The following is a 19321-nucleotide window of genomic DNA, read 5'->3' on the forward strand; positions in this document are numbered from 1 at the left end:
GTTTAGAGTCTCACCAGGTTGGAAGAACTTGACTCTACTCAGGCCAAAATATAAGCAGGGTCATTTTATTACAGCAATTAGAGAAGAACCTTGGGTTCTGGGGTCTCTTCATTATGGGTCTCTTCATTATGGGTCTCTTCTCAATTGGTGTGCTGCTGCACAATATTAGTTCAGCAATTGTTTGGCTCAAGTCTCAAGTTAGTCTGCTTCATAATAGACTTATTAAATGCATAATTAACCGTTCATGGCTCTGGTATATGCTGCTCCCAAGTACTTTTGTTTAACCTGCACCACAGTACAGAATACGTTGCAGCTGCAACACTTGGAAGCAGCACATGCTGTCTGCGAGCTTTATTTCTTTTTTTCATAGTGTATAATATTGGCCCAACATCTGTTTGATAGTTTAGGATGTGCACATTACTCACACCCTTCTTTCCTGATTTTAAAGTAGAATGCAGCCTTTATGATATTGAGAAAGCCCCCAAGCACAACGAACTTTGATGGTACAAAATGCACCTTTTTATAGCGTTATCGTGGCCGGTTCAGATGATCGTACTACACTTCATATTTGTGCACACCATAATGCAACGTTAGCGCTCTCCAAACAGGTTTTCATCAGATTGGCGTGTATATGCCGCCTGTGCCAGTGTAATGTCTGAGGAACACTTTGGTACTGCTGCAAGCAGGCTGTCTATAGGCTACATCCAATGAGGGTGGCAGTACCCTCCATTGGTTTCTTGATGGGTGATTAATGGACAATATATTATCCCTAATATCCCAGCATATTATCCCCAGTACCCCTGCTTCACACTACTAGGTGTATTCCATCCAGACAATAAGATGGTTACTGTATCACACACAAATATCTCAGCCAAGTATCACTGTGGTGTGCATGGTAGTGGTAGCTAGTAGGTCTAGTTGTTGGTTTTGGCTTTGTGTAGTCATATAGGGATCAAGTAGTAACACTGCTGGTTTGACAGTCTGCTGTCTGTCCAGCCTCTCGGTACCTGGGGGTGTGGTGTGCGCTGTGGTTGCAGTCAAATTCCTACACGGAGGGAGAGCGCGTGAATTTGCACGTCCCATATAATGCGGTAACGATGAGTCGAAATCTGACACATTGGTTTGTTTCGTTTGGCGTGCAGGGTCCGACATTGATTATGGCCTACCAGGCCAGTAAAAACATTTCGGGCCAGTGGATCTCTTCAGTCACATAGGGACAGTAACTTTTCAGTACATTTTTGCATTCCAGTCCAACTTTTACCAGCTCTGTCGCAGTCTACCATTGAAAACCATTGACGACTACACTCGTAATTGTCACTCTATTTGTATTTGGGCATATGATTGGCTGTTCTTTCACGCACCTCCACGCTCCCGCGAGACAACTTCTCGAGCAGTACCAGTAGATGCCTTCACACAGCACACAGGAGCTATCTAGAGCAAAAAGAAGTGCCCGTATATATCTACTCTCTGAGCTGATCTATTTTAGGGAAAGTTATTTACCAAAGTAAACCTTCAATAGTGAACATATTAGCAATATGCTGGTTACGGTTGATAGTCTGCAAAAAGGAAAGCTACAAAAAAACGCCTAGCATTGGTATTGGCTTAAACCATGTCATCTCTTTTGAAATGTTTGTCTTAAAATGGGTGCGTCCTATTTTTTTAAAAATCTTCTTAATTACGTACTTTAGAAACAAAAATGTATGCAATTAATTCAATGCAACTCCAAAGAATAGAGTAATGACTTGCGTTGCTAAATTAAGTTACACTGCTTTTTAATACGTATGATAATAACCAAATGTAGCCTATTAATAGCTGAATATAAAGAGAAAGCATGACAACGTATAGGCCCTGCATGACCAATGCATTTAACAACTTCACCATGTCCAGGCCAGTAGAAATTATGTTCGGCCAGTAGATTTTTTGGGGGGCCAGTTAACGTTGGACCCTGGCGTGTTTCATATGCAGCCACGGAATGGTACATATTGGCTATTTTACTGTGCTTTGCGTGAGGAACAGTCAGCACATAAAATGTGTCTACCTGACCTAAAGTCAATCTCATTTCTTTTGCCAGTCATAAATCATACAACCTAGTTATATATCCATGATATCACATCGAGATACATCAACTAAAGATCCCAAGTGGCGCAGTGGTCTAAGGCACTGCATCGCAGTGTTCGCTGTGCCACTAGAGATCCTGGTTCGGGTCCAGGCTCTGTCGCAGCCGGCCGCGACCGGGAGACCCATGGGGTGGCGCGCAATTGTCCCAGCGTCATCCGGGTTTGGGGAAGGTTTGGCCGGCAGGGATGTTCTTATCCCATCATGTACTAGTGACTCCTGTGGCGGGCGGTCGCTGACACGGTCGCCAGGTGCACGGTGTTTCCTCCGACACATTGGTGTGGCTGGCTTCCAGGTTAAGCGGGCATTGTGTCAAGAAGCAGTGCGGCTTGGCTGGGTTGTGTTTCGGAGGTCGCAAGGCTCTCGACCTTCGCCTCTGAGGCACAAGACTAACTACCAATACCACGAAATTGGGGAGGAAAGGGGGTAATTAAAAGTTAATTTTTTTAAATATATATTTTTTTAAAGGCATTTTTGATATGAAGTCAATTCAATTGAGTGACTCGTCAGTAGCCTACCAAATGAAATCGATAAGAGAGCTGTTCTTTTGGAACTGGTAGGCTTTTTTGGAACTGTTAGATTTTTTCGCGATTTATCTGCAGATAATTTTGAAAACATTGTATGAAGATGGTGAGTCCTCACTGCAGGAACAATAGGTAGGCTAGTGGAGAGAGCCTCATTCAGGTCCAACATATGAGAAAAGAAATACTGTAGGTATTTACTGTAGGTCTACTGATTTTAATCAATGTTGACAATTGAGTAGTCAACTACTACTTTCTGTGTAGCAAAGCCTGTGATAACACCTGCGTAATTCTTCAATCATACCTGTATTTCTGATAGCTGAGAAAATGCCTCTTGAGAAGAAGCTTGACGCCTGTGGAAGACTCTTACAGGATTCTTTAAAGGCCCTGTGGATTCAGAATAAATGTTTTCCTGTGTTTTATATCTCATTGTACAACAGCTGATGAAACTAACACTGTAAAAGTGTTATTTCCTGGTAGTTGCAGGTTGAAAATACAATCTAGCATTAGAATGTACCAGAGGCCACGAAAGTAGAGCTTGTTCGGCAAAAGAAACAGGAGGAGCTTGGCTGGCTACTCCATGTGCTTCTGGAAAACACCAGCTAATGCCACTGTGACTATAGAATCACTATGGAATGCTGCTGATACTGTGCTGTACTGGAAGGTGCAGCCAGGGAATGCTGCTGATACTGTTCTATACTGCAGGTGCAGCCATGGAATGCTGCTGATACTGTGCTATACTGCAGGTGCAGCCAGGGAATGCTGCTGATACTGTTCTATACTGCAGGTGCAGCCATGGAATGCTGCTGATACTGTGCTATACTGGAAGGTGCAGCCAGGGAATGCTGCTGATACTGTTCTATACTGCAGGTGCAGCCATGGAATGCTGCTGATACTGTGCTATACTGCAGGTGCAGCCATGGAATGCTGCTGATACTGTGCTATACTGCAGGTGCAGCCAGGGAATGCTGCTGATACTGTTCTATACTGGAAGGTGCAGCCAGGGAATGCTGCTGATACTGTGCTATACTGGAAGGTGCAGCCAGGGAATGCTGCTGATACTGTGCTATACTGGAAGGTGCAGCCAGGGAATGCTGCTGATACTGTTCTATACTGCAGGTGCAGCCATGGAATGCTGCTGATACTGTGCTATACTGCAGGTGCAGCCAGGGAATGCTGCTGATACTGTTCTATACTGGAAGGTGCAGCCAGGGAATGCTGCTGATACTGTTTTATACTGCAGGTGCAGCCAGGGAATGCTGCTGATACTGTTCTATACTGCAGGTGCAGCCAGGGAATGCTGCTGATACTGTTCTATACTGCAGGTGCAGCCAGGGAATGCTGCTGATACTGTTCTATACTGGAAGGTGCAGCCATGGAATGCTGCTGATACTGTTCTATACTGGAAGGTGCAGCCATGGAATGCTGCTGATACTGTTCTATACTGGAAGGTGCAGGCATGGAATGCTGCTGATACTGTGCTATACTGCAGGTGCAGCCAGGGAATGCTGCTGATACTGTTCTATACTGGAAGGTGCAGCCAGGGAATGCTGCTGATACTGTTCTATACTGGAAGGTGCAGCCATGGAATGCTGCTGATACTGTGCTATACTGCAGGTGCAGCCATGGAATGCTGCTGATACTGTTCTATACTGCAGGTGCAGCCAGGGAATGCTGCTAATACTGTGCTATACTGCAGGTGCAGCCAGGGAATGCTGCTGATACTGTTCTATACTGGAAGGTGCAGCCAGGGAATGCTGCTGATACTGTGCTATACTGGAAGGTGCAGCCAGGGAATGCTGCTGATACTGTGCTATACTGGAAGGCGCATCCATGGAATGCTGCTGATACTGTGCTATACTGGAAGGTGCAGCCAGGGAATGCTGCTGATACTGTTCTATACTGCAGGTGCAGCCAGGGAATGCTGCTGATACTGTTCTATACTGGAAGGTGCAGCCAGGGAATGCTGCTGATACTGTTCTATACTGGAAGGTGCAGCCAGGGAATGCTGCTGATACTGTTCTATACTGCAGGTGCAGCCAGGGAATGCTGCTGATACTGTGCTATACTGCAGGTGCAGCCATGGAATGCTGCTGATACTGTTCTATACTGCAGGTGCAGCCAGGGAATGCTGCTGATACTGTTCTATACTGGAAGGTGCAGCCAGGGAATGCTGCTGATACTGTTCTATACTGGAAGGTGCAGCCAGGGAATGCTGCTGATACTGTTCTATACTGCAGGTGCAGCCAGGGAATGCTGCTGATACTGTGCTATACTGCAGGTGCAGCCATGGAATGCTGCTGATACTGTTCTATACTGGAAGGTGCAGCCAGGGAATGCTGCTGATACTGTTCTATACTGCAGGTGGAGCCAGGGAATGCTGCTGATACTGTGCTATACTGGAAGGTGCAGCCAGGGAATGCTGCTGATACTGTGCTATACTGCAGGTGCAGCCAGGGAAGGCTGCTGATACTGTGCTATACTGCAGGTGCAGCCAGGAAATGCTTTGTTGGCATTGAATATATGAAATTGATTTACCACAGTCAGTTAAAGTTCAATTGCATTTCAAGTTATATTTTCTCAATTTAGCTTTCATGGAGAAGATTGTACATACATGTTTGACATTTGATTGGAAAGATATAGAGAACATTGAAACAGGATGATTTGACTGAAAGTGAAATGTAACCTATTGTTACAGTTTGAGCTTTAGTCGCTCCTTGATCAGCCACTTCTCATGTCACAATGAAAGTAATCATTCATGATTTAGCCAGTGTTCGTTCACTCTTATCAAATGAATGATACATTTGTTTTCTGGCACGTATACACACACACACACACACACACACACCCTTGAAGCGAGCAGCATTTTGAGTATGAAATTCACTGCTTACCAATTGCAGCTAAATAGAGTGTAGAGTGAGGTGATTATTAAGCGTCTTCTATGTCCAATTATATCTGGTATAGCTACTGTAATGCATCTCAATTCTTGAACATGAAACCTTAATAAGTGGTCTGAGTGGAGCTTTAATAACATACAGTATGCTGTAGTAGTCTACTCCATCCCACTGCTTCTTCCTAACCAGTTCTAAATATACAGGACCCAAACAGTGATTACTGCTAGCATAAGGCATGTACTCACTAAAAGCAGACTGACCTTTCACCACCACACAGAGTAGTACATCATGTATAGGAGGGGGGGGGGGCTTTTGCTTGGAGACAGCCCTACTTAGCGAGGGCTACGGCGTGCGTGTTTGTCTTTTTAATCTTTGTCTGTGCTTGTGAGCGGGTGGTACGTGCCTCTCTGTCAAGGGAAGGAAGTTGGGGTTCAGGGGAGCCCAGCTGGACTCTATCCCCTAAGCACCCTTATCCTCTCTACCCCCTCCTCTGCTCTACGAGGTATGCAGTTTGTTGAAAACTATATCAGCCAAATTATGTTGAATCTTGACATTTCAAACCACATTACTACTTAATGAGAAAACATTCATGGTATTTAGTTTAAGAGAACGAATGAGATTGAACAAGATAACCTGGGCTAATTTGAATGGGAACAAATGGCAACAACAACAAAAATCCCATCCATACCCCAGTAGACCTCACATGACCGCCGCAAAACCTCATGCTGTGTGCCAATACCTCTGGCTTGGCTATCTGCCTTGTCTGAATGTAAACGTTTCCAGAAAGTGTCGGCTCAGTTATGTTTTTAAAGTTCGTTCCAGTGCATCGAAATGTGCTTACGTGTGCGTTTGGCGCTATGTGTCTGCTCTGCGTAAAGGTCTTTCTATAAACGAGGGTACCAGTGAGGAATTCCTACACTGGACAACTTGGTCATTGATTATAATCTGCAATTGATTTCCATGTCATTACATTAAGATATTATGGAGAATCATAGCTATTTTCAATCAATTTCACGAGTTGATTTAAAACCTGTTTAACTCTTATCATGTTTGGTGTCTTGACAGATTTGTCCAAAATCGTGACTTAAAACATTGCTTCTTTGTCCTTGCGTTTATGGTGTAAGTGTAAGTTGTCGTTATCTCATATATTAAGCATTAGCGTTAATCGGTTAAGTTAGACACTGAACTTCAATCCTGTAAGAATCCTGGATCTAGCGGTTGGGACAGTTTTTTTTTTTGTGTGTGTGTGTTTTTTTTTCTATAGATATCTCAGAAATGCAGTGTAACTATGTAACATTTAGTGTCTCCTTATGTTACTGGGTGAAAACAGTTTTCATGGGCACAGAAATCCAAAATAATAAATGTGAATGCAAAATCAAATATGTCTAACCGAAAGTGTCACATTACCTTGATAACTTTAATGTGGTTCTTCAATAATTTTGCATAATATTTGGTGGATGCGCATTTAGTGTCCAGCTGAATAGTTATGCTGTGATATTTTCACGCATCATCATCTGATCCAGGAAGGAATCTTTCGATTGATAGTCCAATGATGAACAGCTGTTGTGATAGCGCTTGCGATGCAAAAAAGGAATGTCTCATTCGTTACACCGGTGTTCCTGGATCCATGTTGGATCTAATATCCCTAGCGAATTGATGTTGATCATCTGTTGTCTGCATGATTTCCAGCAGGGTCTCGTTAGATTTAACAGAGAACGCATCAAGGTAATGTGTTCATGTTTTTGTACGACAGTCTTCTGAGGACAATTGTGTAGGATATATGATTGCGCAACACCCAACACTCTTCCTATTAATTATTCTAGATATAATGACCACAAATTACATAGCCAAGTGGGCTTATTAACAGTATTATCTGGTAATGAAATAACATGACAAATACATTTTGTTTTCCATGGTCCACCTACAATTTTAAACAATACAAGGGGTTTGAAGTAGCCAACTTGAATTTGTAGCTATTGTTGGGGGCATTATGAGGATGACAACATCTGTTGGCTTAAACTTGGCTTTCCATACAAAACCTTCCATTTAAAAAAAACAACTAGTTTTTGGTCACTTACTCATTTTAAAAACAGAAAGGTGAGATTCAAATAGTGAGATTAATGCAACAGAAAAATCGCTGTGTATGCGTCCAATTTATTTAGTCAGGTGATGCTCACATTATTCTCACATATATTAGTATGGAATAATAATTTGAATATCAATGCATTGGCAAGGCCTAAAACATGCATTATTCTTAGTGATAATGGCCTACTTTTTTCTCTTTACTTTTTGCATGCTTTTGTGGAGCGGGGAGTTCTATATTAGGTCCTGTACAGTGCCTTCAGAAAGTATTCAGACCCCTTGACCTTTTTCCACATTTTGTTTACATTACAGCCTTATTCTAAAATGGATTTTAAAAATCCTCAGTATTCTACAAACAATAACACATAATGACAAAGTGAAAACAGGTTTTTAGAAATGTTTGCAAATGTATAAATAAATAAAAAATCTGATGCCTTATTTACGTAAGTATTCAGACCCTTTGCTATGAGACTCGAAATTGAGCTCGAAATTGAGCTCCGGTGCATCCTGTTTCTACAACTTGATTGGAGTCCACCTGTGGTAAATTCAATTGATTGGACATGATTTGGAAAGGCACATACCTGTCTATATAAGGTCCCACAGTTGACAGTGCATGTCAGAGCAGAAACCAAGCCTTTAAGTCGAAGGAATTGTCCGTAGAGCTCCAAGACAGGATTGTGTCGAGGCACAGATCTGGGGAAGGGTACCAAAAAAATGTTTGCAGCATTGAAGGTCCCCAAGAACACAGTGGTCTACATCATTCTTAAATGGAAGAAGTTTGAAACCACCAAGACTTTTCCGAGAGCTAGCCACCCAGCTAAACTGCGCAATCAGGGGAGAAGGGCATTGGTCAGAGAGGTGACCAAGAACCAGATGGTCACTCTGACAGAGCTCTGGAGTTTGCCAAAAGGCACATAAAGACTTTCAGACCATGATTAAAGAGATTCTCTGGTCCATTTGGAAGACCCATTTGCGACCAGGCTTTAACTTCCTCACTGATGTCTTGAGATGTTGCTTCAATATATCCACATTTTCCTACCTCATGATGACATATTTTTTGTGAAGTGCACCAGTCCCTCCTGTAGCAAAGCACCCCCACAACATGATGCTGCCAACCCGTGCGTCACGTTTGGGATGATGTTCTTCAGCTTGCAAGCCTCCGCCTTTTTCCTCTAAACATAATGGTCATTATGGCCAAACATTTCTAGTTTTTTTTCATCAGACCAGAGGGCATTTCTCCAAAAAACTACAATCTTTGTCCCCCATGTGCAGTTGCAAACTGTAGTCTGGCTTTTTTTTATGTCCGTTTAGGAGCAGTGGCTTCTTCTTTGCTGAGCGGCCTTTCAGGTTATGTCGATATAGGACTCGTTTTACTGTGGATATAGATACCTTTGTTCCTGTTTCTTCCAGCATCTTCACTATGTCCTTTGCTGTTGTTCTGCGATTTATTTGCACTTTTCACACCAAAGTACTTTCACCTCTAGGAGACGGAATGCGTCTCCTTCCTGAGTGGTGTGACGGCTGCGTGGTCCCATGGTGTTTATACTTGTGTACTATTGTTTGTACAGATGAACGTGGTACCTTCAGGCATTTGGAAATTGCTCCCAAGGATGAACCAGACTTGTGGATGTCTACAAAGTTTTTTTCTGGTGTCTTGGCTGATTTCTTTTGATTTTCCATATAATGTCAAGCAAAGAGGCACTGAGGTTGAAGGTAGGCTTTGAAATACGTCCACAGGTACACCTCCAATTCACTCAAATGATGTCAATTAGCCTATCAGAAGCATCTAAAGCCATGACATTTTCTGGAATTTTCAAAGCTGTTTAAAGGCACAGTCTACTTAGTGTATGTAAACTTCTGACCCACTGGAATTGTGATACAGTGAAATAATCGGTCTGTAAACAATTGTTGGAAAAATGACTTGTCATGCACAAAGTAGATCTCCTAACCGACTTGCCAAAACGATAGTTTGTTAACAAGAAATGTGTGGAGTGTGGACTAAACTTCCGACTTCAACTGTATGTAAATGTGATATTTCAGTTTATTTTTAATACATTTGCTAAAGTTTCTAAAAACCTGTTTTTGCTTTGTCATGAGGTATTGTGTGTAGATTGGGGGGGGGAATATTTGTATACATTTTAGAATATGGCTGTAACATAACAAAATGTGGAAGAAGTCAAGGGGTCTGAATACTTTCCGACTGCACTGTATGTACAATTATATAAATGATACAATTGTATAAGGTTGAGGTCCTTGAAAATTACAATTAATCGCTTGAAATAGTTCCTGAAAGTCCTTGAATTTGACTTGCCAATATCTGTTTGGGCCTTCATTTATAGGTTGATATCAGTCAACTCTGTGTTGCTCATGTCTTTGAAAATGAGTGTGTACCAAGATTGCAGTCTGAATGTCATCTTGACATTTGACACACGATCTCTCCCTAGCCCAGTCTTATTCTAGCCTGGGGGGGAATGATATACCGGCCTACAGAGAGTGGCAAACTGTGTCTTGAGTGCTATGATGTTGCACCAAATAGCCTATTCCATGACCATAACGTTTTAATCGGTGTTTTTACTGGACTGTAGGCCTAGTTGCCACAGTGGGTTTTTTGCACCCAACATGGCACTGAAGAAATATATGAGCAACAATAACCCATTCAGAGTTGACTGATATCGATATGGCCTACCAATGCATCAATCAAACGAGCCCCTGTTCAGTTTTTATTGGTATTGTGTTTTATTTACAACTTTGCTAGCATTGAATTACATGCTAGGCATGTCTACACATTCACTGTCAGTCATTGTTGACATATCCTGTCTTAACACATTTGTTGAAAGCAAGAGTATGTTCTCTGTCACTCCCAGCACCATTTTCCTTTTCCCTGTTTGTGACTGTAGCCTAATTGCCCCATTTCGGCACAGATATTGTGGGGGAATTTTAAAGGAGTAACATTTTTTAAATGTAACCCAGTTTGCTCAGGTTTTCGGTCCAGATTTCCAACGTAATGTAAAGATAAGGCCTAGCTTTTCCAATTGCAAATAGACTCATCTCATTATTCACTCAACATTTGTGTGTTTTGAGTGAGTACGTTTTCTGGTTATTTGCTTCTCTACTTGCCACTTGTATCCAAGTTTCCATAATGCTTTTTTTTCTGTGTGTTCTTATGGGGTAATAGTTCATTTAAAATCCCCCAAAATCTAGCCTAATTTGTGCACTGAGAAGTCGGGCCTAAACCATGCATTGATGTCCGTTTGAGATGTTTTGCAAACATTTGAGTTGCGTGAATTTGAAGTTGGTTCAGCCATTTGAGAATGTGATTTATTCCCAGAACATGATGATGATAGGGTAAGTAAACCTAGCCTAAATTATATGGCAGTTCTGTTGCCCCACATAGTGTGCAGTTTGTGCTACAATACTTGACTGAAAAACAACTTGGGTAGGGATAAACAACTTGGGTAGGGATAAACAACTTGGGTAGGGTTAAACAACTTGGGTAGGGATAAACAACTTGGGTAGGGATAAACAACTTGGGTAGGGATAAACAACTTGGGTAGGGTTAAACAACTTGGGTAGGGATAAACAACTTGGGTAGGGATAAACAACTTGGGTAGGGATAAACAACTCTGGCTATGCTGCCTTGCATTACAAGTTTAGAAACCCAGGTACAAATAACATTGGCAGGATTGACTAAGAAATGTAGGCCTACTATTTTCACACACTGTAGAAATCATTAGGACTTAAACTGGACAAACCCCATTCTGTGCAAATTTGGCCATGTATTGAAGAATGTACGTACAACTCATCATAGCTTTCTGACCGTGTTGTGTTGCTGGGATGATTGGAGCTCTGTCTTTTTGGCTCACTGACACTGAACTAGTTTCAGACAGGGCTATGAGCTCATTTAGCCTACATGTTATCGGCTTCATTGGTTTAGTCATTTGAACATATATTTTTTGGAATGGCCTATAGAGGTTGTAGTTGAACAACTCGGGCAACTGATAGGTTGAATCATTCCTTAATCCTATTGTTATAAAGCATCTGTGAGCAGTGTCTGTCTCAAGTTTTCAATGCTTGCGTTTTGCCCCATTCAAAACCCTCCCTCAATGTAGCCTGGCTATTCTACATGGCTACCATGTTGGGAGTTTCTCTCGCTAGTGTTATGTGTTTAATGTATTTGCTTCGGTGAGACAAAGATACTTTTCTTGTGTGTGCCTCCATTTCTGTTTGCAAGTGAAAACAAAAAAACAAATATTAGTAATATTAACTGGTCTTATATGACGTCTAGCAGCTCTGACTTGACCTTGAGAATGGATGTGAACTTGCTTGCAGAATGTGTGCAGATGACTGATATGTATATTTGCTGTCAAGGCCTTTGAGATGTCACAGTGCAAAATATAGACCCACTACTAGCTCTAAGAAAGATATGCAGGACAAGGTATCGAAGTAATATTTCCTGGGCACTTCTTTATAGCTCCTCCGTGTGTCCAAAGTGCCCCGCACTGCAATGCATGTTTGTCAAAGTATAGGCAACCTGTAGAAATACTTTGTTCTGTAATCTGGAGGAATAAATTGCATTTAGCGCCATCTGCTAGCAGTTCTGCTAGTGTTGCATGGCACCACTTATCCCATTTGGCCCTGTGGTCCACTTTTGCCTGATGTGCTTGCCTTGTATGTATGGATCACTTGTTTTACCTTTCACACAATCTATTGACAGCTTTCAATTATCAAGTAAATGTTGCATGGTAGATTTGTGTGTAATAAGATGGGTGAACATGTTACTGTGTGTGTAAAGAGAGTAGAAGGGATGCAGGGCTGGGAATCATTATAGATAAGAAAGGTGTAGCCTATTTTTATTTATTTACATCCCCAATATGGGAATGTGCCTTTGGCTTCACCTCACCGGGTGTTCACTGTTGAACACTATTACACCTGTTGGCCAGTAGCGCAGTAGTTGAGCGCTGAAGCCAGTTATTTTTTGTTGTTGTTGCTTTCCTTAATATTTTTATCCCAGCCGCACTGTAGTAAACCTACATCACTAGCTGTAATGGGACAGGTGTAGTGCATCACGAGTCGGCAAGTATCTATTAACTCTGGATGAGGCAAAGAAATTGAACGATTCACTCATTCAAACACATGACTGTGTGCAATTCCTCTATTTGGTGATGTTCCCATTCACTCCTTCATTCTTATTCTCCCTCTTTCTCTCTCTTTGTGGTGTTATAAGCCTTGTGAAATGATTCTGCACAATCCTCCAGACTACACTGTTCTGTGGAGTCTTCAATAAGCCAGGCTGCACTATGTCTAAGACAGCATAGCCTACCTCTCTGCATATACTTTAGTCACCCAAAGGTCTTTGCAGTCCCCACCATTCCTCCCTTCCGTACCACCGTGTTGCCTAAACACTACAGCACCAATTAATCAAAGGAATCAATGACTCTTTAATATGGTGGCAGGCAGCTGAGAAGATGGCTTGAATGCAAAGGAATGACCTTACTTTCAGCAGTTCATATTTCATTGGGTCAATGCCAATGTATAACTTCTGTTTTTCATTGGTCAACTTGATTTTCTCCTATTGTGAATCAGTTATTTGGTCTTCTCGTGTTTTCCCCTTCAAGACGCGAGAAATAGGCCTAGCTAGACTGAGACATCAAGACATAAGCCTATTTAGCATATACCGTCGTTTTGAAAGGAAAACATGAAATCAATTTCATTCCCAATTAATTGTTTTTGTGATGTATCCAAAGATTTTCACAGAAGTATGTGGACACCCCTTCAAATTAGTCAATTAGACTATTTCAGCCACACCCGTTGCTGACAGGTGTATACAGTTGAGCACACAGCCATGTAATCACCATAGACGAAGATTGGCAGGAGAATGGCCTTACTGAAGAGCTCAGTGACTTTCAATGTGGGACCGTCAGGATGCCACTTTTCCAACAACAACTCAGCCGCGAAGTGGTAGGCCACACAAGCTCACAGAACGGGACCAACAAGTGCTGAAGCCTGTAGCTTGTAAAAGTCGTCTGTCCTTGTTTGCAACAATCAGTACTGAGTTCCAAACTGCGCCTGGAAGAAACGTCAGCACAATAAATGTTCGTCGGGAGCTTCGTGAAATGGGTTTCCATGGCTGAGCAGCCGCACACAAGATCACCATGCACGATGCCAAGCGTTGGCTAGGGCGGTGTAAAGCTCGCCGCCATTGGACTACGGAGCAGTGGAAACGCGTTCTCTGGAGTGATGAATCACGCTTCACTGTCTGGCGGATGAATCTGGGTTTGTCAGATGCCAGGAGAACGCTACCTGCCAAACACAGCTCCAACTGTAACATTTTGTGGAGGAGGAATAATGGTCTGGGGTTCTTCATGGTTCAGGCTAGGCCCCTTTGATCCATTGAAGCTAAATCTTAACGCTACATCGTACAATGACATTCTAGACGATTCTGTGCTTCCAACTTTGTGGCAACAGTTTGGGGAGGGTCCCGTGCACAAAGCGATGTCCATATAGAAATGGTTTGTCAAGATTGGTGTGGAAGAACTTGACTGGCCTGCACAGAGCCCTGACCTCAACCCCACCAAACACCCTTGGGATGAATTGGAATGCCGACTGCAAGCCCGGCCTAATCGCCCAACATCAGTGCCAGGACTCACTAATGCTCTTGTGGCTGAATGGAAGCAAGTCCCTTCAGCAATGTTCCAACGTCTAGTGGAAAGCCTTCCCAGAAGAGCGGAGGCTGTTACAGCAGCAAAGGGGGGAAAAACTCCATATTAATGCCCTTGACTTTGGATGGAGACGAGCAGGTGTTTGACGAGCAGGTGTCCACATACTTTTGGTCATGTACTGTAATTCATTACGCAAATGTTAATCAACTAATGCTGCCCTAATGTGGATACTTGCTTGTTATTTAGGGATGGGGGCTGCTATTCATTTTTGAAGAAAGAAAAATCATAGGTGTATTTTAACAATGAAAAGTCTTTGTCTAAATTAAGTGATCTATGTGACATTGCTACACAATCTCACGTCAGATGGTGTCACTCCTCCGCGACGCTCGTCCCTCAACCGATCAGTGCAGGTGGAATTGACACGTTAACGTATGTAAGACAATGGGATATACCATGGCATTTGAAATTGTTAATTCAGTAAAACAGCTAAATTTTGATTGTGGATTTTATGATGTGAGCCCCGTAAAAATACATACTGTAGTAGCCTACATGGCTTTCACACATTTCTTGTTGTTGTCGGCCTATAAAAGTGGCAATGTCTAGTCAATGGCTCCAACGTTGGAAATCTCTTGTCAATTACAATTTACGGAATTAGTTAGATGAGTTGGCAACAACTACAAGGATGGGAAGCCGAGGACAGGAAGATCAGCAAAATAGCCTTCATTACCTTTAGCTTAGGTAGCCAGCTAGCTGGCTGACATAGCTAGCTTCTTTACATCAATTTGATGGATGCACTACCAGATAGGATTTTTTATTTTATTTTACCTTTATTTAATTAGGCAGGTCAGTTAAGAAGAAATTCTTATTTTAAATGTCGGCCTAGGAACAGTGGGTTAACTGCCTTGTTCAGGGGCAGAACGACAGATTTTTACCATGTCAGCTCGGGGATTCGATCTTGCAACCTTTCGGTTACTAGTCCTACGCTCTAACTACTAGGCTACCTGCCGCCCAGGTAGTCTACATAACAAATGGAATCTATAATTTTGTCTAAATACCGTGAGTCTGTATGGCTACTCTCTTTCACTCTCCCTCCTGTGTAAAACTCCCTGCCAATCGCACTGCTGCAATATTTTGCGAATAGTGAAATTTTTTCAAGTACCCATCCCTAGTTTGTGTCACTTGGCATAATGTAATTGCTCTTGGTTTCACCGATACTGCTGTTGGTAATGCTGTAACCGCTGTCTTTTACCAGTTTCAGGTCTTTGTCTCCAGGGATGCTTGTAGTTGATGTTTTGGTGGGGTGTCACAAGGCGTCTTTTCTTATTTTTTTCCCCCTTCTCTTTCAGTACTACAAACATGTTGTCCAGGGCGTGGAAAAATTTGTTCAGAAAGTGAGTTTCTCTTCTTTTAGTTTTACCAGTCCCAAACAGAGTAAAATAAAACACAAATCTATGCTACCCATATGAATGGGATAGATGCCAATCATAGGTCGTTCACCCCACAGACGCTAAACAGCCTTGTTGTGTTGACAGTGCAAGCCAGAGTATAAGGTCCCAGGCCTGTATGTCATGGACTCCATCGTGCGGCAGTCACGGCACCAGTTTGGCCAGGACAAGGATGTGTTTGCCCCGCGCTTCAGCAAAAATATCATCGGAACCTTCCAACATCTCTACCGCTGCCCCTCAGATGACAAGGTGGGTCACAGTGGGAACAAAGACAGCTCTCTGGTTTCTCTATTCAGAAACACTGTTCTAGCTTTCACCTCCTCTTCTAGCTCTGACTACACATATCCTCTGTACTGTTAGTGATAGATCTGGTCTGTAGCATTGTTTGAAAAACCATATTAACAATGAATATGTTCTTTTCATACTCTAAATTTGTATACAGCATTAACTTTTAGACAGACTCATTCGCTGCAGGGGTCTAGTTTTAATTGGTTGTGTCAGTCGGATCTTGTCTAGCAGCTTATTCTTCCGTCCGTTGTGTTCCAGAGTAAGATTGTCAGGGTCCTCAACCTCTGGCAGAAGAACGCCGTCTTCAAGAGTGACATCATCCAGCCGTTGCTCGACATGGCTGCAGGACTTCCCCCTCCCAGTGTCACCCCAGTCATGACCAGCCGCGATGCTGCAGTCAACACGCCTGGTCAGTCACACAACAGATCCATAAGACATATAGCTCTATACTGACACCTAGTGGCGAAATAGTCCTCTCTCCTGAACTGACACAAAATACTCAGAGGCTGCCTTGTGATTTAGGTATTGGCTCTTTAATCAGCTTCAAATGTAGATGTTTGTTTTGTTATTGATTTCTCATGATTGATGTTCTGTGTTTGTGTCTAGGTACACCAGCGACCCCGGCCACCCCAGCCAACATCGTATCCAGTCTGCCTGACTGGGCGTCACAGTTCTCCAACACAGACACTGTAGCTGCTGTGGCCCAGATCCTGCAGAGTCCACACGGCCAACAGGTCGGTCTGCACAGCATCTCCCTGATCCTCAGCCTGTCAATTCAATATCGAATTTGAAGCTCAGCTCAGATTGTTGTCATGTTTTAATTCTGTCAATTAAGTTTTTCTTACCCAGAGTCAGATGAACTCTTGAGTGCATTATGACCGAAGTTGGAGATAATATTGACTCACAAAACTAACTAGCATTAGCGCAGTAACATGAAGTCTCGAAGTACAGTAACTACTCAATTGCCAGAATCTCCCAGTATCCCTTTTTTTGTTTCGACTTGAGTCTGTATAATGGAGACTAATGATAGTGAACACAGACACTTTTGATCTTGAACTTCTGACCTTTCTGATGCTCCTTTGTTTACAAAACTTTCCTTTGAAAAATGACCAGATGGAGCCTTGCAAAGTCTCCTACTCTAACCCTGTCTATCTGTTTGTGTATCTGTGTAACAGCTCCAGCAGCTGGTGCAGAGCCTGCAAATGCAGCAGCAGAAGCCCCAGCCATCTCTGCTTCAGGCGTTGGATGCAGGACTGGTGGTCCAGTTGCAGGCTCTGACGGCACAGCTCACTGCAGCCGCCACAGCCAACCCCATGCAGCTCAACCCCCTGGAGCAGAGGATCTCCTCCTTCAACAAGGTGAGAGATCAAGGCCACAGACACATACATGGAATGGAAGTATGTTTGGTTGTAACTTTTGAATGTTTTGTGTGATAACTACGTACTACGTGACTCTCAGATCTGTATTTTAATAATTGTCTTTCTCCATGTGTTGCAGAAAATGTTGGGCCATTTTGACTTTGGGAACGATTCAGAACGCTCTGAAGACACCAAAAAGGACGCCCAATCATCCCAGATGTAAGCGTGAACATCAACCTAAAACATCTAAGATCCTGTGGAACAGGGCTTTCCAACCCTGTTCCTGGAGAGTGACCCTCCTGTAGGTTTTCAATCCAACCTCAGTTGTAACTAACCTGATTCAGTTTATCAACCAACTAATTATTAGAAATCAGGTGCTGTAGATTAGGGTTGGCGCGAAAACCTACACAACGGTAGCTCTCCAGGAACAGGGTTGGAGAACCCAGGTTGGACAACCCAGGAACAGGGTTGGAGAACCCAGGTTGGACAACTCAGGAACAGGGTTGGAGAGCCCAGGTTGGACAACTCAGGAACAGGGTTGGAGAGCCCAGGTTGGACAACCCAGGAACAGGGTTGGAGATCCCAGGTTGGACAACTCAGGAACAGGGTTGGAGAGCCCAGGTTGGACAACCCAGGAACAGGGTTGGAGAGCCCAGGTTGGACAACCCAGGAACAGGTTTGGAGAGCCCAGGTCGGACAACCCAGGAACAGGTTTGGAGAGCCCAGGTCGGACAACCCAGGAACAGGGTTGGAGAGCCCAGGTCGGACAACCCAGGAACAGGGTTGGAGAGCCCAGGTTGGACAACCCAGGAACAGGGTTGGAGAGCCCAGGTTGGACAACCCAGGAACAGGGTTGGAGAGCCCAGGTTGGACAACCCAGGAACAGGGTTGGAGAGCCCAGGTTGGACAACCCAGGAACAGGGTTGGAGAGCCCAGGTTGGACAACCCAGGAACAGGGTTGGAGAGCCCAGGTTGGACAACCCAGGAACAGGGTTGGAGAGCCCTGTTGTGGAATATGTCACCGGTTGTGTGTATGCACTTTGTCTGCCCTCTACCTGTGTGACGGAACGGTAGTTAACTGAACTATTGACACGTCTCCCCTGTCTGTCTTCCCCGTCTCCCTCCAGGCCCATGGTGTCTGACTCCATCTTCCACCAGCTGGCTGAGCAGCTGCAGCAGCAGAACCTGGAGCACTTCCAGAAGCAGCTCATGGAGCACCAGCAGAAGGTACCTACATATCACCTCCAGAGACTTATGGGGTCAATTATTGTTTGCTTGTCATATCCATGTATTGAAACCCTCTTGACAGTATAACCTTTTGACTTTCTTCCAGTCCATGAACATGGAAGGGCAGGATGGAATATTTGGGTCTGAGAACACGGCCATGCCCCAACAGAGCAGCAGCCAATCACAGCACCCGGCGCCGCAAAACAAGACGGACGACTCAATTGACAACCAGCAGCAGGTAAGCCCTTGTTTTCCTCAATGACTTTGGCTGAACCAATATTTACAGTACCAGTCAAAAGTTGACACACACGCAGGGTTTTTCTTTATTTTTACTATTTTTATACATTGTAGAATAATAGTGAAGACATCAACACTATGAAATAACACATATGGAATCATGTAGTAACCAATAAAGTGTTGAACAAATCAAAATATATTTTATATTTGATTCTCCAAAGTAGCCAACCTTTCCCTTGATGACAGCTTTGCACACACTTGGCATTCCCCAAAGTTTGTTGAACACTTTTTGGTTACTACATGATTCCATATGTGTTATTTCATAGTGTTGATGTCTTCACTATTATTCTACAATATAGAAAATAGTAAAAAATAAAGAAACTCTTGAATGAGTAGGTGTGTCCAAACTTTTGACTGTGTGTGTGTGTATATATAATAAGTCATCTCTGCGATTGTTCGAGCACTGTTGTCTTTGTAAGTAGAGCTCCGTTGTAA

General features: G+C 43.2%; 1 protein-coding gene across 4 annotated transcripts in view; it reads left to right on the plus strand.

Annotated features, from left to right (window-relative positions):
- Positions 1-19321, plus strand: part of LOC109903939 (SR-related and CTD-associated factor 8) — a 42298-nt gene that overhangs the window by 13855 nt on the left and 9122 nt on the right. For all 4 annotated transcript variants that reach the window (XM_031788271.1, XM_020500963.2, XM_031788272.1 and 1 more), the window contains exons 3-10: positions 15618-15662; positions 15804-15965; positions 16263-16413; positions 16611-16738; positions 17180-17362; positions 17502-17581; positions 18490-18589; positions 18696-18827. In XM_031788271.1, the coding sequence (XP_031644131.1) occupies positions 15618-15662; positions 15804-15965; positions 16263-16413; positions 16611-16738; positions 17180-17362; positions 17502-17581; positions 18490-18589; positions 18696-18827 (981 nt within the window). The remainder of the gene's footprint in view (positions 1-15617; positions 15663-15803; positions 15966-16262; positions 16414-16610; positions 16739-17179; positions 17363-17501; positions 17582-18489; positions 18590-18695; positions 18828-19321) is intronic.

The sequence above is a fragment of the Oncorhynchus kisutch genome, linkage group LG14, assembly GCF_002021735.2.
Source record: "Oncorhynchus kisutch isolate 150728-3 linkage group LG14, Okis_V2, whole genome shotgun sequence".
Taxonomy (NCBI): Eukaryota; Metazoa; Chordata; class Actinopteri; order Salmoniformes; family Salmonidae; genus Oncorhynchus; species Oncorhynchus kisutch.